This window comes from Aulostomus chinensis, chromosome 7, assembly GCF_037954235.1.
Source record: "Aulostomus chinensis isolate RoL2024-O1b breed Wild chromosome 7, RoL_Achi_v1.0, whole genome shotgun sequence".
Taxonomy (NCBI): domain Eukaryota; kingdom Metazoa; phylum Chordata; class Actinopteri; order Syngnathiformes; family Aulostomidae; genus Aulostomus; species Aulostomus chinensis.
In genome coordinates, this window is record NC_141326.1 from 4,012,519 (window position 1) to 4,034,724 (window position 22,206).

The 22,206-nt window shown below is 44.0% G+C and overlaps 1 protein-coding gene across 3 annotated transcripts in view; it reads right to left on the reverse strand.

Annotated features, from left to right (window-relative positions):
* Positions 1-5,700: 5,700 nt before the first annotated feature.
* Positions 5,701-22,206, reverse strand: part of LOC147258247 (solute carrier family 66 member 2) — a 68,582-nt gene continuing 52,076 nt past the window's right edge. For all 3 annotated transcript variants that reach the window (XM_086208211.1, XM_086208210.1, XM_086208212.1), the window contains exon 5: positions 5,701-9,589. In XM_086208211.1, the coding sequence (XP_086064337.1) occupies positions 9,415-9,589 (175 nt within the window). In that variant the 3' untranslated portion in view covers positions 5,701-9,414. The remainder of the gene's footprint in view (positions 9,590-22,206) is intronic.

A 22,206-nucleotide genomic window follows, 5' to 3' on the forward strand; every position in this document is an offset into this window, starting at 1 on the left:
CACCGGCTCTACCTCATAATTCAGCTCATGTTTATCTTGATTATGTTCATTAATCAATTAAACCTTTACACCTCTCACCCATTTTTTGGTCATGGCTCACGAGTCAGGTCAGCGGTCATTACATGTCGCTGTATACTAAACATTAGATGTAACAGATGAGGCAGTTGAACACTTCAGGTTCTACATGAGCGTCTCACTGAGCTCTCCAGTACCAACCCGCGGCAGCAGGGCCCCATCTGGAGCAGGCCAGTGCCTATGGCTTCATTTATAGATCGTCTCAGCTGTTGTGCATATTCTAGATATAAAATGACCTGTGATGCTCTGCTCTGATCTCAGTTGCCCAGATGAGCTAATATATCAGAGGGGTTTGGATCCCGGTTCCTGCTGGGTCCTTCTCTCCTCTTAAGGCCTCATAAAACTGCTCAGGCGTCCCCACCATCTGCCTGCTGCAGGCCTGGTTTATTCCTCCACACTGACTGAGCAACATTTAAAGAGCAACACAGTCGTGCTTCCTACCCGCACACTTAGAGGGGAGAGATAACAACAATTCATTTACTGTTACGCATTCTTGCTGTCCCAGTAAACGGGAACAGGGAAGAAACTTTTTTATTCTCTGAAGAAACCACACCTCCGGACCTGTAGGTGGCAGTAATTGCAGCTAATCGCACTCGTCTTGTTTATTGTCACAGACCAAAACCAGTTAACCAGTGTCGTGCCTTTTAAACGGCGGACTTAAATTCAACAACTATTACAGAAAAAACAGAAAACTTGTTAAACTGACAGCATAAAGTTTGTCTCTTTGACAAGAAATGTGTCGTTTTGCTGTATTTTCAGCGGCTGTCATGAGACACTCCTTGACTGTTCTCTGTTTGACTCCCTGGTTAAACACAGCAGTGAATTTTACTGAACACGCTGGAGGAATTTGACTCCTACCCTCATTATCTGGGTGTGCTTGTCTTACGATTTCAGTGGGACTGATGTGATGACCTGTCTTTTAAAAATCTAGTTTTCTGTCTTTACTGCGAATGTAAATATTAAGGATAAAAAAGAAATAAAGTTTTGTTGAAATCAGAATGAATCAGCAAACACTCTTTTTGATTCTGATTTCTTCTTCTCCTCGTGGCTCGGTCCTCACGCGTCCTTAAGAGTGATTGAATCGGCATCATTTTTTCTTCTCTTGTTATAACGGTGGGTGTCTGCTCCCATTCCTTTGAAGTGTTATGATTCATAATGTACTTTCAGAAAATTTATGACCAACTAAGAAGTCTTGGAGGTCCTAAACCAAAGTTACAATTCTTAAAAAGTAAAACACTGCACAAAAAAAGGTCTTACAGCAGCATCCCGAATCTTCTGGCTTATTAACTGAGTCAACTAGTAAAAAGAATTCCTGTCTATGTGTAAAGGTTGCTTCGTGTTGACATGAGAGGACTGTAACTGGTGTGAGGCGCAGGGAAGGTTCCAGACCTCCTTGGTGTAGAAGGTGGGCTTATCCTGCACGTCGACTCCCTCTGTGATGCATTCCACCAGGAAATCTGTTGTCCAGGTTCCTGCAGAGAACACGACGGATGCTCCAAGTCCCCACAATGACAACAACACCAGGAATGTCATGTGCAGTGATTCAATATCGACTGGATACTTAATGTGCTTCTTAAGGCTTCAAGAGACTTCTTATCATTAAATGCTCACTAATTTTTGCCATTAGCTTATGAACTGGCATCAGCCACACCCCCAAAATGAATTTTCGTGACATGGGACGGCGCACGTGAATTTATAACTCCAGATTTTTTGATTTTGTTCTTCTCCACTGGTTGGAGTTCTTGGGTTTACAAGAGAAGCGTCTCAGAACTTTGCAGGGTGAAGTGAGGGCTTCCTGATACTGTCACATGTAAACCAGACTGCACGAGAGTGTGTGATTTTACTGCGTCAACACAATCACACACTCTCGTAGAAACAGTGAATATTTAGCGGTGAAAATGTTGTCTCAGCTTGAAATTTCAGGTGACATTTCATATTTTGTCCATTCTAGTTTCACAGCCATAATGAGGTTTTGATGGTCACAACCATTCAGATCCAACACCCTCAAACCATTTTCCTCTTTACTCTTTGTCTCTTTGTCTCCACATCTTTCTGCTCTCTGCGGTCAGTGGCCAAGGACAAAAGCTCATCTGTCTTGAGGGTTTGAGTCTGTCCCCTCTGTCACACATACCTGGGGGGGCCACTGTCCTGGACTGTGGTACCATGACATTGCTCTGAGCCCAGAGGAATCTGATTATGCTACTTTTCCCAAAAGCTTTTCTTTTGCATTACGGCCTCCCTCTGGTACCTTTATGTTTTATTTTTGTTTCGCCCCCCCCCCCCCCCCAACATGTTTTCCACAGTGCTTTTTTCCTCCCTCAGCTGCTCCCTCCATGTCACTGCTCCATCAATGTCCTGTTAGGCTCTCTCACCACAGAGGGGGTCAAAGCCAATTTGAAAAAGATCTCTAACTTGAACTGAATTTCAGTAGAAGAGCTTGAAGTGAGGTTTCGCTTTGGCCCAGTAAAATAAGACCATCTGCCTGCTTTGGTCCTGAATTCCACCTAAATTAAAAGGTTTGATATCCCTGGACATCTTTCTCATTTCACCTTTTATTGGTGGCGATTCTGCCCTGATGAAAGCAGCAAACTGAGCAGCCATATGTGGACTTTGCTGACTGGTGTGTTGGCGAAAGACGACAGCAGTCCTCGAGATGTGGCTGAGTAAAGCTTCAGCGAGAGTCTGGACGTCATGGATGATGTCCATTTTCTTCACTTCTGGTAATGAGCTGCATTTATTAGGCTCCTTCTCTGCCTTCAAGGTACTTAAAAATTATTGCTTCATTCACACACTGATAGCAGAGGCTGCCAGGCAAGGTGCCAACCGGCTGACACCCAGCAATTAGGAGTTCAGTGTCCTGCTGAAGGACACTGGGAAACAGTCTCTGAGGAGCCGGGAGTCAGACCAGTGACCTCTCAACTTTCCCTCCAGTCTGTGTCCTTTTTGTGCTATGAAGGTGCACAATTGGGTGAGGAAACAGGGATATTATTAAAAGTAATAAGAGTCCTTGTAATCATTCCAAATCATTAAAAAAAATTGTTGCGATAAAATTCCACACTGCTGCACATCTACCACACGAAGATATCTCTGTCTGTTGTCTTAGCAACGAACATTGGAGATTTATTCAGTGGGAATTTGCAGTAACAACCCCGAATACACAAGGATGGTTGTGATGAAGAGTCCTAAGACGCAGTTGGACAATAATGGGTCAGTTGAGCAAAAAAATTGGTAGGAGAAACATTTTACTGTTTCATATAAATTTTACAATAGAAATGTGATCATTTTGACTCACTTGGGCAACGTGTTGGTGTAAGTTACAAAGTTGTGGCAAATGATTTTCTTTTAGATGGTTGTCACAGCGTCACAGTTAGGACCTACGAAGCAACATGGGGAAACCTGGCGTCGGCTTGGATCTCTGTTCACAGTGGCTTTCTTGTCAGAGCATTGACTTCTGTGGAGGGAAGTCATGAGGTGCATCTGCTGATGGAAGGTGATTTAGTAGTGCTCCATCTAAGTTATTGATTGGAGTTAAGGAGGCGGCCAAGTGATCAACACTTCATGCATCCATCCATTTTCATCTGTTTATCCTGTTAAGGGTCGCGGGGCTGGAGCCCATCCCAGCAGCCTTCGATGGACAGGTCACCAGTTCATGGCAGGGCCAACACATAGACAGACAACCATTCACACTCACAGCCACGCCTACGGTCAATTTAGAGTATCAATCAGCCTCGTCCTCATTTGCATGTGTTTGGACCTGGAGAGAACCCATGCAGGTACAGGGAGAACATGCAGACTCCACACAGAAAGATCCCGTGCATCCCATCAACAGTTCAGCCAATGAGATTTCTTTCGTCTGGATTGGTTGGATTAGATCACAGTTAACAAAAGGATAAAGTTTTACAAGAACTCATACAGATTTACTCTGATTTGTACGTGTGGAAACTGTAAGACTACAATTCCAGTATTTGAATGACTGTTACATTTTTGGGTTATCTGTCCATCTGTCCCATTCTGGGGAGGTATCTCTGGACTGCGTGGGGGGATTTTTTTTTTTTTTTTTTACAGGTTTTTCCTCAAACTTCCATTGAGAATCAGGGATAAAAGATTTCAGGGATGAAAAGATTTTGGTGGGTCAAAGGTCACCTCACATAAACCCAGGATCTAAGAGATGCCTGGGGGGAATTTCTTCAAATATAGTACAAACATCAACTGGGATTCACGGATAATCCGCAAAATATTTTAGTGGTCAAAGGTCAAAGTCAGACAACAGGCACCATTGAGGAAACAACTCTGACGCAGAATTTCAGGTTGAATTTTAAATTTACATGACGACATGATTGGAAAGTTTTTACACGTAAAACTTAACTTGACTTAACCTCCCAAAATAAATCGAATGTGTTTTCGTAGTGTAGACCTGCCCTGCACGTGCTGGCCTGCATCCACTGACTTCAGCAACGTTCCTCCTCTTGGCCTTTCATACCTTCATTGTTTTGCACAGATAAAAATGTCACGCACCCGCTGGTTTGTTGTTTGTTGAGGAAGCATTTGATTTGATGCCCACTGGAGTTTTTGCTGAGTGGAGGCTTTTAAAGCCAATGCTACCATCAATTGTATTTATTGAATTGTGGGAAGCCAAAATGGGACAGACAATAAAACAAGCAATTATCAACTTCCTCCTGGGCAAGAACATAAGCTTTATTTCTGTACCAGCAATCCATTTTGAAATACCTTAAAGTGACATTTCACAATAATGGTGCATTTGGCCTTTAAAGTACTCACTAAAATCTGTCTTGATCTCATAAAGACATTTTTTTCCCCCTCCTGCATCACCTGTGACTCCAGAATTTGGCCTGGGCAATGAAACCGTAGCAGTATGTGTTGGCTTTAAACAAAAATAGCACAAAGAAAAGTGTTCAATAGAATATTGATTTTTACTGAAAACAGAGTAGTGGCAAACGGCCACAACAGTGCATAACAAATATGGAAAATGCAGTGGTTGCTAAATGACAGGTCAGGTCAGCGCTCCGGTTCTCCCAGGTCTTTGTGAGCTCAAGATACCCGTCTGTGAGTACGTGAAAGGTAAAATACACTTTTTGTGTGAAATATCGCTTTAGAGATATCGTAATCCGAGTCATGTTGCATTACTTGATGGAAGAGTAGCAAAGGTATAGAACCGCCAACACGGCTTGTAGTCCACTTAATATTAATGGGTGTACGGGCCGGTCCGGAGACGAGTACAGGAGAGGCGCAAACAGGTTCAGCACATAGAGAGCCCTCATCTATAAACCATCGTGAGCCTCCCATTATCTACTGTATCCAGTTTAATATTTCACTAGTCACGCTGCAGTGCAGCTCTCTGCAGAGCTGGCAGTCAGCAGGCTCAGCCAGTGATGGTGAGGGTATCCGCGTGTGTGTGTGTGTGTGTGTGAGAGCGTGTGTGTGTGTGTGTATGGGTGCACCGATGCACTTGGAAGGCACGCATGTCTTAATCAACCCTCGAGTCATCAGTTTATTCTCATGTGTCCAGCAGCGGGCACAAGCTTTATTCATGATTTATGAGAACTCCTCTCAGTTCTTCCCTGGGCCCTGATCCCACGCCAGTGCCGAGTTCCGGGACCACGACAGTTAGTTGCTGTATAGAAATCATTTACTTACAGGTGAAAAGATGTGTTGTACGTATATTTTAATATTTCCCTCAATTTCTATGATAAAGCGTGTTTGTATCCAGAAATGTTCATATATTTTGTTGTATTTTGAAAAATACAATGACAGTAAAGGCTCTCTAGTCTATTGTGCGAAAGTCCTGTGTACAGCAGCAGTCTGCTGATCTGCGAGTTCATTCATTTAAAATCCCTTTTCCAGTAACAACAACAACAAGACCAAATGGTAGAATATAAATAGTTTATGTCTGGAAAAATAACATCATAAATATTTCACACCCATACAATCTGAGATGGTACAATACATTTTAAAAACACACAAATTGGAGAGTAACATCGCTTCTTTCTCTCTTTTATGACCATGACATGTCACTTTATCATTTGCGAACACAACTCCTATGAGAAGCATCACAGTGTCACATGGCTTTGAACGCAACGGCTTTTTCTGGTTTTGGTTATTATTTCTGAAGGCATCGATGAATTCTTTGATTTCACACATCAGACACGATTGAAGCACCTGAAGAAACACGAGTGAACAGTAAAAAACAGAAATATATGAAATAATAACAGTCCAAACATCTCCCTCCAATCAAGTGAAAGCACCGATCTGCAGTGTTGTGGCGGTGAGGCATTATGGTGTCTTTGCTGTCCCGTACTGTGTCATAAATGTGTGCTAATCTATCCATCTGCCCTTGAGAAGTAAAGGCCACAGAGCCCAAATGTCAAAGTAAATCCAGTGAGGAAGCTATTCTGAGCCTCCGTGGAGGGGAGAACAATACATAGATATACATCAGGAGATAAGAGTATATAGAATATAGAAATAAAGGAGCCGCTGTAGCTCTGGTATGCAGGGAAGAGGAGATAACGCACATTCAGCAACCAGATGTATGGTGGGATATCTGGATTTAAACTATGCATGTATACATACCTAGAAACCCCCCCCCCCCCCCACACACACACACACAAACAGAAGGTCACAGATCAAAACTGACAGCTTGCAAAATTTGTTGAACATCAGAAAATTCTACCAGCAGCCTTGAAACTTCTATAGATACCAATTTTCCAGATGTAAAATGAAGAAACATTTCCAGATGCTTTGATTTGTACGAGGCTAAGATAGTCCTCTGTATGTTGATGGCTAACAAAAAACGTGTACAGAAACTGACTGCTTACAGTCACATTCTGCTTAAAGACCTTATAATGGTCAATAAGTAGTTAATTAATCTCAAGGGAAAAGTTGGGAAAATATGCTGTCAAAGAAAGGTTCTTTAAAGTTGTGGTAAATATGAAGACCACGTAGCATAAATAAAGACCACAAACAAATGGAATATATATATATATAAATATATATATATATATATATATATATATATATATATATATGTATATTTATATATATATGTATATTTTTATATATATATGTATATTTTTATATATATATGTATATTTATATATATTTATATATATATACACACACACACACACACAAACGTGTTTTTATGAGGCGTTACATGCCTACCAATAACTTAGAACACTACACCAGTAACTACTTGACAAGATAGTCAATCATTCTTACAATTGGTCTTTCCTTGAATATCCTTGAATTTCCTTTAGAAGCTTGTCCTGGAGCACCAGAGGCCTGGGTGGCTCTGGTCACACTGAGATGCCACTCTGAAGCAGCGTCACTGACGTGTGTGAGTTAAAGATGACGGAGAAACTAAAACCTGACACAAACCGACTCAAATGGCGACCGGAGAAATCGTGAAGCAGGTTTATTATGTACTTGATGGAATCGTGTTAAGGGGAAGTACATGTTCCTCTGCTGACCAGCTGCTGGTTTGTTTTGTCCATCATCAGAGGAATCTACCTAGGAACAATTGTGCATTGAGGCCAGCTGAGGCCTCCGTGTTCAAGCCACAGCCAGAAGGAAGGTGACCCTGGTGGATCACTACTTGAGCGGAAGGTTGGCTAATAAAATGATCTGAGTAAATACGTGCGTTCCTGCATCACACAGCTCAACACAAACTTGAAAGATGCTGTTCACCACACAACCAAGGGTTCTTCCTCTCTTCAGGGTGAAAGAGGCTTTTCATGCCTGCCTCTCTCGAACTTCCTTCATGTTTATTGATGACAAACGGAACCAAAAACTAATCTACAAAGTAAACTGGCACTCAGCGCTCCCAGACGGGAGGGCGCTGGTGCTACTCGTGTTTACTGGAAGCCTCTGGTCTCTCTGGTGGACTTTGGTTCACTATCATTCTCTAAAAAGACTGATGTGAAGGAGTGAGACATAAAACAGAAATAGAGACAAAAACAGGATAGACATTCTGAGTGATAGCTGCCATTGCAACCTGACATGACCAGTTTTTTTCGGTGAACTTGATGAGAAGGAAATGTTTGCTTCATTTCCATCAACTGGTACGGAGGGAATAAACTTAGCACTGTGTGTTTGGATCGGAGCATGGCAGGATAGGCACTGTTAGGCGTGTACAGCGTGCAGGAGCACGGGCTTCCCAAAGTGAGTGGTCCCGTGATGGTCAAATAAAATGAATTCATCCACCTTTATTTAACCAGATAATTCACCCACTGAGATCTCGATCTGAACGTGATTAAAACACCGTCATTTCTTTAAAATAAAAAAGTAGTAGTAGAAATGGACTAAAAATGGCAGATGATTTTTGAAACAATTTAAATTTGGCTGTGTTAAGATGAGTCTGTTGGAGTGTGTGTATGCTTCACACTCCTGTGGAACAATGGGGTCAAAAGTTTGTAAAAGGAAAGGTTCAAATTTTAGGAACCTCTTCTGTAACATTTTCAGTTCGACTGACTTCTTCGCCTGAGAGGTTTTCATCTCCCATTTAGCACATTTACTCTCACTCAAAAAAGAACATGAAACACCTGACGTGAATGTAAACTCTTGGGCTAAATTGTTTTCTAATTTTGCTAGGGGGTGGTGTTGAGGGCGCCCCCCCAGCCTCACTGCTGTCCCCTGGTGACTGGGGACGGTGGAAGGATTTTCTTTGTTCTTTGTATAAAACAGAGCTGCGCTACTTGTCATTCAAACACAAAGCAGAGTCGAGGCACACACTCTGTACGTGACCTATACAATAGCTACTACTGGTTGCTGCAGACGAATCAGCGAGCCTGCCACTGGTGCAGGACAGCTGCTGTTAAAACAGCACAGACCTGCTGTCAGCGCTGCTGCCTAATGAATGTCTCCCACTGACCCATCCAAGTCATGTTTCCACACGAGGCAAATACATCGCACAAACTGCACACTGAACCCCCCCACCTGGGTGAGTGTGTCTGCACAGTATGTGTGTGTCTGTTGGCTCTAACTGTTATGATCAATGCCCTGTGATTGTGCTGCAAATCAATTCCCCAACAAATAAAGCTTCTATCCATCAAACTCACAGAAAGACTGTTTCATCTTTGACAATTTGGAGAATAAATGTTCTGTTTATACTTGATTTAAGATGCTGTTTTGCTTGGACATAAAATCAATTTCAAGGGTAAATTATTTGGCAAAATGCAAATATTTCGAAGTATAAAACTGGACTTTGGGTGCTTCTAGGTTACAGTAATAAACATTCCCCTGAAACTTCTGCCAAAATATTTGACCAAAAAGCTTTGCGCTATAGACCCGTTCATTCAGAAGCTACAGCAACAGCAGCCATATTCAGCCCAGCTTGGTCCGTGTGTCCTGGCTGTAGAACAGGACCTGGAGCAGGATGGCAAAATCAACGAGGATCTGGACTGAGCCACACACCCAGAACTGAGACGGGCTGTCATTCATCACAAAGTAGGTGGTCTTGAAGACGTCGCCAGCCGTCCACAGCAGCACCATCTTCACACTGGAGGGAAGGAGACGCAGACAGACATGAGGGAGTGAACTTGCTCAGGATCAGCATTCATGTCCTTTTTTATAATCAATTTTTCAGTCTGTCTGTTTGCGGGATTACACAAGAACTTCCCGGGCTGAACTTCTAACTTGGTGGAGGGGGGAACGCGGGCCAAAGTAGAACACTTTACTCTTTAGTGCTGATCTGAATCACTGGGCAGATATGAACTATTTTATTTTTCATTAACATTGAGAGAGGACATATTTTTGATGGAAGGCTCGGAGGATGGAGTGGGTGACCCCGCCCACACACATAGTGGGACAAGTCCCCTCATAAAGTCCTACTTATCTCCTCAAGCCAAAATGTTCACTCTTCCCGCAGAACTTTTTACCAGATCGGAGATGAAAGTCTCTTCTTTCTCACCGCATCAATTGCAAACCAACCAGACAGGAAGTGAGCTCACAACAGAGGTCCGCTGATATACAACCCACTACCAGCGCTTACAGCTGTGCTTATAACATGATCATGTTGCTATGGTGACTCTGGGGTGCAGGGCACCATCATCAACACAAGCCATTACATTTTTTTTCAGTGATTTAGTTGCTGCTGAGTAACAGCAGGCTAGCAGCAAAAATCAATAGACAAGGTGAAGTTTGCCCTAAACTGTGGATTGATCACAGCAAGTCAGAGAAAGTAAAGAAAGGACACACACACACACACACACACACATGCACACACACACGCGCGCGCGCGCACACACACACACACTGCACATCTGAGCAGACCTTACTGAGGATGACAGTCATCAACCACGCTAGAGGTTTCGTACGAGCCGTGTCCTGAGGGAAACTTTCTAAAGAGCTCTTTCTTCTTGTTTCCCAGCTTCCTGCACTCCACTCATCTCTTTCTATATCGTTGTAAACTTTCCACCTCTCCCCTTCTTACAGGCGCTGTCTCGCCTGTCATGTCTCTTTAACTCTTGCCCTTCACACTCCTCACTCCTACTCCCCCTATTCTCCCCTTCCTCCACAGTTCTCCATCCTGCTCTCTGGCGAGTGAAGTCCCAAAGGTTTGAATGTAACATGGGTTCATTCTTTCTTTATATCTGACTGGACCTGGCAGTCTCATCAGTCATCAATGAGATACATTATAAGGCTCAGGCGGGGGGGGGGGGGGGCAGCAAGGAGAGAGAGGGGGAGAGAGAGAGAGAGAGAGAGAAATTCTGCAGAGGACTGCATTTACTGAGCATGCAGGGGGAGGTAGAGGGTTAAGACCCAGCCCAGCAGAGACAGATGATGTGTGTGTATGGGTGTATAAGCAGCCTAATGACTACAGGGACAGCTGTCCTGTACTTTCCTTGAGCTCTCCTTGCAGAGTCGTGTCAAACTCTCAGCTCTCCCCTGAGCTCCCTTCAGGCCCCGGCGAGGGGTCCAAGCGTCGGCAGCAAACATCCGACCGCAGCACCGGAATAGCAAAGAAATGAGGGCAGTGTTATTCAACATATCTGGGGATGTAGTAAATCTAGACACTGCGCATGGAAATGTGATTAATCTGTGTGGATGCAGGTTGCAACCACAAGCTGCGCTGGAGTGATACAAGGGTCGCTGGAGCGTTAGGAGTTTGCTCTGTCCTCGCCTGACCTGTAGCTTTAGCTGAAAATAGCAAAGTTTACATGCTTTCCCTGCATACCTGAGCAGCTGTGTTTTATCATTTACATTTATCCCATAACCTGGCATCAAGATGTACTGTCTTCTACAGTCAACATGTTCTCCCTGCTTTTTCTCTTAAAGTGACACTTCACCCAGCAGGTGTATTTTGACTTTCCTGCACTCACAAATACATGTCTTAAGCTTACAGAGACGTTTTCTGTCTCCTGCATCACTACTTTGTTATTCCAGAATGCAATAAGCGCCAGCCACATATATTCAGCTTGAAGCTAAAGGTAACTGATGGCTAACAACAGTAAAATTGCCCAAAACCAACAAGCCTCAGTAAGAGTCAGGCTGTTTCCAGCTCTCTACCAAGGCTGACAGAGGAGCGCTTGTTTAAAGCACCACTGAGTCCCACACACTTGTTCAGCTCCCTTAACAATTTAGAATTTTAGGGTAAACACTCCAGGGTTTGATCGAACTACTCCAAAAATAAGTGTTAGAGAATTTAAATTGGTCATGCTTTTACTTTCCTCTCTCTGAGCTGGCAGGATTCCTCAGGGGGACACACTTCATTTTTGTTTTACTGCAGTACTTTTTCTTCCCTCAGACAGAACCCTTTGTTGAACCGCAGATTTCTTTTTTATCTCTCTCGCTCTTCATCTTCATCTGATCTCTGCCTCACTCGGGTGTCATCTTTATGGCCTCTGTCGTTGCCTTTCCGCTGCTCCTCTCTTTCCTCTAAACGCAAGAAAACTTAGTGACTTATCAGCCTCGACTGTGATGTATGACATAGTCAAGTCATAAAACTGCATTTCTCAGCAATGAGAGCTATTGATGACTGGAGCTGAGAGCAACTGGAGAGGAGTAATAAAACATTTAACATAATGAACTGGAGATAAGACGGGGGCGTGTCAGTTGAGTGTGCTGTCCATCCCACCGTCATCAATTGTTTTCCTTGTGAGCTCAAAACTGGAAAAAAGAAGTTTTGGATAATGTTTGGTCTAATCTTAACCTTTTGACTCAACAAACTCATGAGCAGCGGTGCTATTAACACAGACAGGGCCCATATAATTGTGCTTGTTGGACTGAGGGTGGGGGCGGCAGGGTGGTGCAGTGGTCAGCACTGTTGCCTCACAGCAAGAAGGGTCAGGGGTGGAGCCCTGACTCGGGCATGGGGTCTTTCTGTGTGAGTCTCCATGTTCTCCCTGTTCCTGCGTGGGTTCTCTCTGGTACTCCAGCTTCCTTCCACAGTCCAAAGACATCAAGAGGGGACCAGGTTAATCCAGACTCTAAATTGACCGTAGGCGTGGCTGGGAGAGCCAATGGTTGTCAGTCTATATGTGCTGGCCCTGCCATGGACTGGTGACCTGTCCAGGGTGAACCCCGCCTCTCACCTGAAGGCTGCTAGGATAGGCTCCACCCCCCCATGACCCTTAACAGGATAAGCAGTAGAAAATGGATGGACTGATGGATGGACTGAGTGTGGAATGAATGTGGCCTCTTGACACTCAGACTGATCAGCTTGTTAGTTATTGCTTCCTAGTCCTAGTCCTTCCAGCATGGTGTGTTCAGAGAGCAGGTGAAGCCACGGGGCTCCAGCAGGTTGTGTGTGTATAGAAGGGCATTTCTTAACTAATGTTGAAACAAGTTTCTCACTGAGTGACAGTTCAACTGAGGGGAACTCTCCTCAGACACAAACCAGGGAGGCTGGAGTGCTGCAATCATGCAGGTGGAACATAGTAACTGCTCATCAGTGTGTGTGAATCGGTGGACCGAGCCAGGTGGAATGATAGGAGTCGTCTGTGCTATTTGTTGTGTTGTGGTAATGTTGTTCATAAATCCTATTCCCTGTTGAGTGTAGAGTTCCATGTGCAGGATTTCAAGTTTGTGCGAGGACAAGCAGGGTTTATAATTCTCTCCAGTTGATTGTATCAGCTGAAGCAGCAGAATCTTTCCCAGCTGTTGGTGTGAATGGTGAGGTTTTATGTTATAAAAGGCCTCCTGAAAGCTAAAGTGGCCGGTTCATCCAAACAATGCTTTTTGGAAATGTGCTGCGGCATTTTTGGGTCAACCCAAAACATCAGCATCCCAAGAAAGTTCCACTGAGTGTGGGGGTGGTAGGGGGCCAGAGGGAAGCTTTGGGGGGGGGGGGGGGGGGGGGGGGGCTGGGCAGCAGGGTGTATCCATCCATAGCTGAAGGGCCTGGAGTTCTCAGTCCCACTACCTGGGGCCCAGCACCGACATCCCTTTGCTGGGCGACTTCCAGACCCTGCTGCTGTACAACCACTGATTTATCTAAAAAGAGTCTGGACTAGAATGACAAGAACAGTCAAGGTGTCTGCAGGACTCTCTTCTCAGGGACACCGTCTGATGACTGATGTCTGTCCAGTCTGAAGCAGAACATCTTCACAACAATCCATTTTCACTGTCCACATCTGCCAAATCTGCTCTTCGAGCCGGGTACCAGCTAGTTTACAGATATTGGAGGCTTTTTTTTGTCAAAGGTTATTTATTTGAGTCTAAGTTTTATAGGTTTATTATACTCCTATGACAGTGCTTCAGTTACGTTGCAGGACACTGTGACCATCATTATACATTGGAGGACCAGGGAACAATCCTCAAACAAGCACTGTAGATGTGCAAACCTATTGTTTTCTCTTTGATAGATATTAATGGTTATTTTCAATTTGAAGATTAAAGGAAAAAGATTACAATATATAGAAATGGATTTATTTTGGGTCAGGTGCTGTGTGTCAAGTTTGATGGGGTGACAGCAGCTGGGCCTAAATACAGACATGAATGTGAAGGATTTCTGAGCAGAAATGAACAGACGACTCTACTTGGAAAATAGACTAAAACTAGAAACAAGCACAGGAAGGAGACAGCTTAATAACTCAGGGAGCAACACAAGAAACAGGTGGAGAATGAGAGGGCAGACAGGGAGCTGATATGAGGAGACACCCTGGGAACAAGCCTGTGTCTGACCAGGACTGATGTGCAGGTGAGTCACAGGTGATCAGGAGGCTTGGGGTCAATTCGGATGTAGAAGGTAGGCAGGTAAACTGCTAGCATTGTCAGGCAGTCAGACTTTGCTCTGTAGCATACAGACCAGGAACAAAAGGGAATAATATATGAAACTCGTGTTAACACTTTACACTTTAATCAAAGTTTGATCTACAGTGTTGTAGAGCAAAGTCAACACTCAGATTATTGCCGTCCTTGTAAACATAGCCAGTGGCAATAAGGCAACAAACAAGGAGCACAATGAAAAAATACAAAAACCCAAACTCACGAGTATGAAATGAAGCCCAGAACTGAATCAACGACACAAACACAAGAAAACAGGAACACTTACCTCAAAATAGATCATAAAAAAAGAATCAACAGCCCAAACAGGACTGTGACAGTGTGGTTATCTGGTTTCCTTTCAACAAGCTGTCAGATGCTTTTACAACTGTGTCATTGAAGTAATTACATTTTAAACTGACAGTAAAAAAAACTTTTGATCCAATAACTATTAAAAATAATTCTAGGCCAAAAACAAACTTTTTAAAGAAAAAAAAGAACTCCCACGAAACTTGAATTTTTTGTATTGCATCATTTCAGTCTCCAAGATCTCCTCCGGCAAACTGTTTTTTCTCACTGAGGTGGCAATCTCTCTCTCGTCCTGCCTGCCTGAGGAAGACCTTGGAGATCAAAACATTGCCGTGTAAATGTATCTTGGTAGCTCTCACTGTGCTATCCTGCTTGTATTTGTTTCTGTGGTGGATCGTTTTTTTGGTCCTGCACCTGTGTGTATTTATTGTGTATTTGTGGATGTGCGCACAATTACTCCCTTTCAAAAACAATTTTTGGCCCAAATCTGTGGCTCTCTCATGCCAATGACTTCTCCCTTCTGCACTGGTCCCCAGCAACATAAAGACGCTTTCAGTAAAACTTCATTGACTGTACAGTACTTAGCAATTTTAGCACATCAGTTAGCAACGGCTGATGTGCTTGTGCAGGTGTATTTGCCTGCACCTACAGAGGGCTGGGTACTAACCAGCTAAAGGCAAAGGCAAATGGAAGTTACAAGTTTGGACCATTTTGAATTTTAATAGGCTGTAACTGTCAAGCTGAATGAGATGATTGAAGCTATTTGTCTGATGTATGATTCTGATGAAAGACTCAACACCACCAATGTGCACTAGCATGTGAGGGTACATCATCCTGCTGTGCACGATTGGACAGAAAAAAATGGTAGCTACTTAAAAGAGTCACTGATAAAAGGTGCCTCAGTTTGCAGCCCCCAAATGAAGAAACTCACCAGGGTCAAATTATCAACATGCATTCTGGAGTAAAGGGAACACACGTGCATCCAACTGTTTGAGCGTAGGTCTTTATCTGGTACTTCTCGACCAACCTGTGCTGCCATTAGCGAGGACTGATGAGGTGCTCTAGCCTCATGCTAATTAGCAGCCTTGGAGGGGTGATGAGCCTGCATCATTAGCTTAATCTCAAACCTGTTCTTCTTATGGCACTCCAGTGATATTTGGAACCTGAACATTCCTTTGCAAAACAGGCCAATCTGCCAAAACCTGCAGGACTCTAATGTCAACCGACTCAACTCCCTTTCCAGCTCAACTGAGATGCCTGTCCACACTTCAGCCCATGCACTGTTCCTGATCAGTACTGTGCATGAGCAGGTCTCTCCAGAGATGGCCCAGTCATTGGACACTTTCATTACCCAGCCGATCTTGGTTATTGAGCCCTGTGATATCTGTTCTCTGTATGCCCGTGTGGCGTTCTCAAAGCCACTGCATCATCTCTGTCTCCTCCCCTGTGTCTGCCTGTCCTTTGACCGACCACATACATGTTCTCCCATTTTCTCTTAATCATGAGCCTGTGGTCCATCCCTGGAGTAGGTTGCAGACATCAGTAAACAACATCTAATCTAATTTTTGATTACAATATTGGAGCAACAAGAATTAAGCAAGATTCATGATGGTAGAAATATGATTGATGTGTCCTTCTCTGCAGCTCTGCCTTCCCTCTGTACCTCTGATAAATCCAGACTCCCTTCCCCTGCCTTCCCAAATTCTCTGCTGCCCCTTTGGCTGAGTTCTGTGCTCGAGAGACAGCAAGCATCATTATCAAGGAGAAGTCATTAACAGTGTAATTAAGGAGGACAGGCCATCTACACAACAGCAGTCCCTCAAGCAGAGCAGGGAAAAGGAGAGAAAACACCAGTTTGAGGTCATTCTTCTCTTTCATGTCTCCAATATTCAACTCTTCATCATGCTAGTTTGATGTAGCTTCAGCTGCCAGAGACGAGGTTAATGAGGGGACCTGTGTCTCACTTGTCAGGTGATGAGAGACCCACTGAACAAATAACTGAATTCTGTCCAGAGCGATGCTTTGTCCGCCCACAGAGAGACAGAGAGAGAGAGAGAGATTATGGTATTGATTCACACACACACACACACACACACACACACGCACACACACACACACACACACACACTCACACACACACACACACACAAATCCAGCAGAATGCTTTACTTTGATTTGCACAAAAACAAAAGGAAGCAAAGACAGACAAAAAAGGCAAACCATGAAATCACATATTGGCCTGGCATACTCACCAAAGCGCGCGCTCACACACACACACACACACACACACACACACACACACACACACACACACACACGCACGCACACACACACTCACACTGACTCAGTTCGGCTGAGCCTGGTCAAGACTCTCATGGATTCTTACTGACCTGACACCTTCATCTGAACAATGTGGTTTGAAATGAGAGAGGAAAGGATGAAACGGTGAAGTCAGTACTTCAGGAGAGAAATAAGACGAGCAGAATAGAGCGAGGGATGAGGGATGATGGCAGGATGCGAGAGATGCATGGCAGTGGAGCAGGAGTTCTTGAGAAGGGTGAGAAAGGAAGCCACCTTTGTGGTTGGAGAGTGATAGGACAGGAAGTGACAGAGGTGTGAGTGCTCTGTGGGAGTAACTGTGCTGGTGAGTGAGTGATGTCACACTACCAAACAGCTCCTCTACACAGCTGGAGGACACAAGGTGAGGACTACAACAGCAAACAAGGTTGGGTGACATTTATAGACAAAAGAATGAAACATGGACATGAGGGGGATAAAATACTTAGAGCAGCTGAAGACATTCAAAAATGATGGACATTCCAAAACCATCATGAAGATTTGATATCCAGAAATGGTGGCCATGTTGTGTTGCATTCTTAATACAATGTTCTTAGGAACTGTCTTTTACATGATTCATGATTATCATTGGAAGTCAGTGAAATTCAAGATGACCCCCATTTTTCAAGATGGCAGCCATAAATATGCTCATGTAGCGACTGCACCTGATATGGATGAACTCTCTGTGTCAACTCACATGAAGGTCAGATGCTAACAGCTGTGCTAAGCAGATTCTGAGTACTGGACCTTTCCCTGAAACACAGGTTATATTTGAAAAGGATGTGTCTGAATGACCTGAGGAATGTTACTCATAAGAACAAACATGACATTATGGCAGGGGTGGGCAATCATGTGCCATGGAGGGCCGTGTGTATGCAGGTTTTCCTTCCAACCAAACACTTTAACAGGTGATTCCACTGATTAACACACCTTCAGCAACAGAAGAGTGTTAATCAGTGGAATCACCTGTTGAAGTGTTTGGTTGGAAGGAAAACCTGCATACACACGGCCCTCCATGGCACATGATTGCCCACCCCTGCATTATGGTTAAGTATAGACTGTGGCTGCTGTCACCCACATTTCAATACTGACAATGGCTCACACAGGCATTGAACATGGAGGAAATCTGATTGACATGAGAGGGCTTCATTTTCTCACAAGAGTATAAAAGTGAAGTGAGGATGTTGAAGTCGCCACCAAGGCTGCAGAGCAACTTCAACAGCCGTGAGGGTTTACAGCTTTATGACCCCGAAGCTGCTGGAAAGAACCACCTGTCATTTGGAAGCACACTGACCACACTCTGTGACAGTCTGTAATCAGTGCATAATTGATGACAGACTGTCATCAATTATGTAATGGAATGGGGTGAGGGTGTGTCTTTCCATCAATGCTGATAGAAAGACACACTTGAACTGCAGGAGTTGATGTTTAAAGCTTCAACGAGCTTCAATCTCCTCTTGTTCTGCATGGCTATGCAAGTGTGCATTGTGCACCACACACTTATGTCTATGTGCGTGTGTGTCTGTGTGTTTGTGTGTGTGTGTGTCCATGTGCGCCCACACATGGGGGTGCGTGTGTGAGCTGATTGAACAACTGGGCTTCGCTCTCTCTGGGGGGAGGGGGGCAGATAGAGAGATGAAAATCAAAGCGGGCCCAGCAGAGAGAAGCTGAGCTGCTCTTAAGCCACTAACTATGAATTATGCATGTTGATCGATCACACACAGGCAAACAGAGAAAAGTTCCTATGCTGCCAGACAAAGATGGATTCGACTTCACAAAATAAAGCAGAGGTGGGTTGAGTTAGCCTCAAGATATTTTGGACAGAACATGAGAAGAGAATGTAAATAAACCTGAATACATGAGACGGCCTGTTGGTAATGCCTAGCTTGTACATCTATTACATTTGATGTCATTTATTATATCGTATGTTATTAATCACATGTAATTTGACCTAAAAAGACTCTCAGAAATTCAAGCAGTGTCTGAGCAGTTGTTTTTGCTCATGTCACATCTTTTCTCACTGTGGGCTAATTTGTCTCTCCTGCATCTTGGTGGAAACAACACAATCATGGCTCATAGTAGAGAGAGCCGAAGAACGCCTTCAGTGCAGTATGAATGTTAAAATACCATAAATCAGAAAAAAAAATGAAAAAAGACATGTTGAATTTCATAGGTAGTGTTTCATTTCACACATGGAATCATTATTCACACCGTGTGGAAGAGTTTAAACCCACCTACGCAGCATCGACAGCGTTGTCTTCACCATCCACCGAGGGTGACAGAAGAGAGTTGCTCATTCACATTTTTCTCGCACTTCAGTGGCTCTAAAGTGAGAGAAAATGCTTTACCTGCTCTGTTGAGTTTTACATGTGCTGGACTCTGTGATACTGTAGCAAGCAGGGTTGGTGACTGTAATTAACCACTCCCAAGCAAGACTGACCCTGTATCTGAGTAACCATTACAACTGCTTTATATTCCTTGGGAAGGAGATACATGTACTTTGCAGGAGTCACCACACTATACCTCCTTATTATTGTTACAATAATAATAATAATAATAATTCTAATGACCTATCTAATCAGAGTCTAGAGGACGTTTGTATGTGTGCTCACTGTTCTTTTATTGTTACTGGTGGTGAAGACAGAAAGGTAGAGGAGACGTTTCCTCAGTTAGGAGAACAGACCAGTTGTCTCCTGTAAGTAATGAAGCAGGAGGTTCGCTGGGACAGAGCCAGGCACCGACACTCTCTGTATCAGACCAGCATGTTCGTCAGTGCTCTGTGGAGACTCAGCTTACCCCCGTGGTGCCGCATGGCGCCTCTAGCTCAGACCCTGGAGAAGCTACGCCTTGTCGGCTTCGTGGCATTTTGCAGCCTATATTTCTCTGTCCTCGTTCACCTTATGCTGAGATGGCTTACATTGATATTGTAATTTATTAAATCAAGATGATCTGATATTTTAGTATCCAGTGGTGTGTTTGTCATCTGTCAGCCTCCTTTAGTACCTGAGGTAAACGGGTTTGTTTCAGTGCTCACCACAGTTGGAGAGACATCCTTATAACCCAACCTCAATGCACAAATCACACATCTGAAAATACGAGTGCTTGTTCTTACAACTGTATTTATTTTTTCATTTATTTATTAAGTGAACATCTCTAGCTGAACCATGTCATGTGTTCTGCTGCTTCAGTGCACTTCAGACACTAATATATGTATGTACTAATATACAGTATGTGCATTTGAGGTTCTTTACTCTTCTCCTGAGCTGAAATGCAAGCACTACTGAAAAAGCAACACACCAAGTACGAGCGCAAACTTTAAACTGCAACCCCTCTTTTCAGACCGTGTGAGTGTAACATGGATGAAACTCACAGTGTTGGTCCGAAACGAACCAAAGTGCATGCTGATAAAAACCATTGCTTCATGGATGGCCAGGAAAAAATGGACAAGTGTGAACGTAGAATTCAGCAGTGGTTTTATGGCCCACGTGAGAACAGCAACCTCCTTTTTTTCTCCTTATAAGCCTCCCAAAACACATAGCTGGCACACAATAGCATGCAGCTCAGATGCAGCTGGTGTAGCAGACAAACATATCCACTCTGCTCCACTGAAGTGTCATGGATGTGCTCATTAAAATCATTATAGCTTAGTTGTCTCTTTAGCTGCACACGCTCCCCTGAGGTGCATGTACATAAGCAGAGCTCTGAGTAGCACCACCAGCAGCCACCAGCCTGCTGTGATCACACACGTCAACTCTAATCTGGCTTCTTTCTATCTGCTATTGGCTGAGGTAGGAGGAGTGGTTCGCCATGCTGCGCACGTAACTTTGCATTGATTCTTTTTGAAAGAGCAGAGGTAAACAGGAAACCAACACTCGACCACTACACCAATGGCACAACTCTGCCCTCAGCTACTCAGCCACAGGCCCATTTAGTGCTGGCCCCTCAAGCACTTGTGATCTTTGTTGATCTGACTGATGAACAGAGATGCAATCCTCACTCCAGCCATCCGGGTGGTCATATATTCAAAGTAATGTGAAACCATCATCCTCAAATTGACCTTCCACCTATTGGTCCCTGAGGGTTAAAGTTCATAGGTTGCAATGGAGTTAGAGGTCATCACCATGTCTGCTACATGTCCTCAGGGGCCAGAATGAAGGGCGACTGAACCTTTTTCTGAAATGGCCCTCAAACTCCTCCACAGAAGTGTGAAACCACCATCAAGCTGTGACTGCATGTTTGGAATGACGCTACTACAGACTGAGAGCTGCTGGCTGCAGGATGGGAGGCTGTGGGAGAGAAGAACACACACACATGTACACTAATGTATCGTCTTTGTAATTTGTTTGGGTAGGTTCTCTTGTTGCACTCTGAACGATGAAGACAAACACAACTACGATAAGTGGAACAGGAAAAGACAAAAAGCAGAAATGTCAAAAGAGACACTAAAACAATCCTAGAGAAGTGTAGCAACACAAAGACTGCCACTGTTAGTGACACTGTGCTGGTTGACAGCTTTGGTGAAGAGAAGGAAGAGAGGATGAAAAGTAAGGAATGAAGGAAGAGGAAGACAGGTGTCTTCCCCAGGACGCGATGCAGCGGGCGCTCAGCAGTCATCCACATGCAAACGCATGAACTTTACAAATGAGTTGTAGCTTCTGACTGAGTAATGAGAGCTTTCAAACGTGAAGTGGCTGACAGCATCACTCAGCGCTGCCAGATGAAGGCCAGACATCTTCACAAGCAAGTGATTAGGGATCAGACAGCATAAAGCTCTGATAGAACCGCAGCAAAACTGCTGACAGCACCATAAACAGTCATGAAAATAACCTGGAGCGACGGATATGTTCAAAATAGTGATTTCAGTAATACCTGTTTTCAGTAAGTTCATCTGGGCCACACACAAGAAGTTCAAACTTGTGTTTGTACTTCGTTACAATGCAAAACCAAGCGATGTAAACATGAAGTCACAGGAAGTTAAAAGAAACTCTGATTGACTCATTTCTCTCTAACACACCCCGTTTGAGCTGAGATCAGTTTCTTTGAAGACACCTAAAAAGTACATCAATTCTAACTTTCTCCCAACGCAACCAGTCACAGTTCTTAGTGTGGGTTCATTTCACACGTCCAGGCAGCACCTGCAGTCCACAGAGATGGAATTAGCCATAATAACCAATGTGGACAAAGTGACTCAAATACTGGGAGTACTGGGAAAGCCGGGGGTAGCTGGAGATGAGCCAGCACACTGGCTTCAGGCAACACAATACA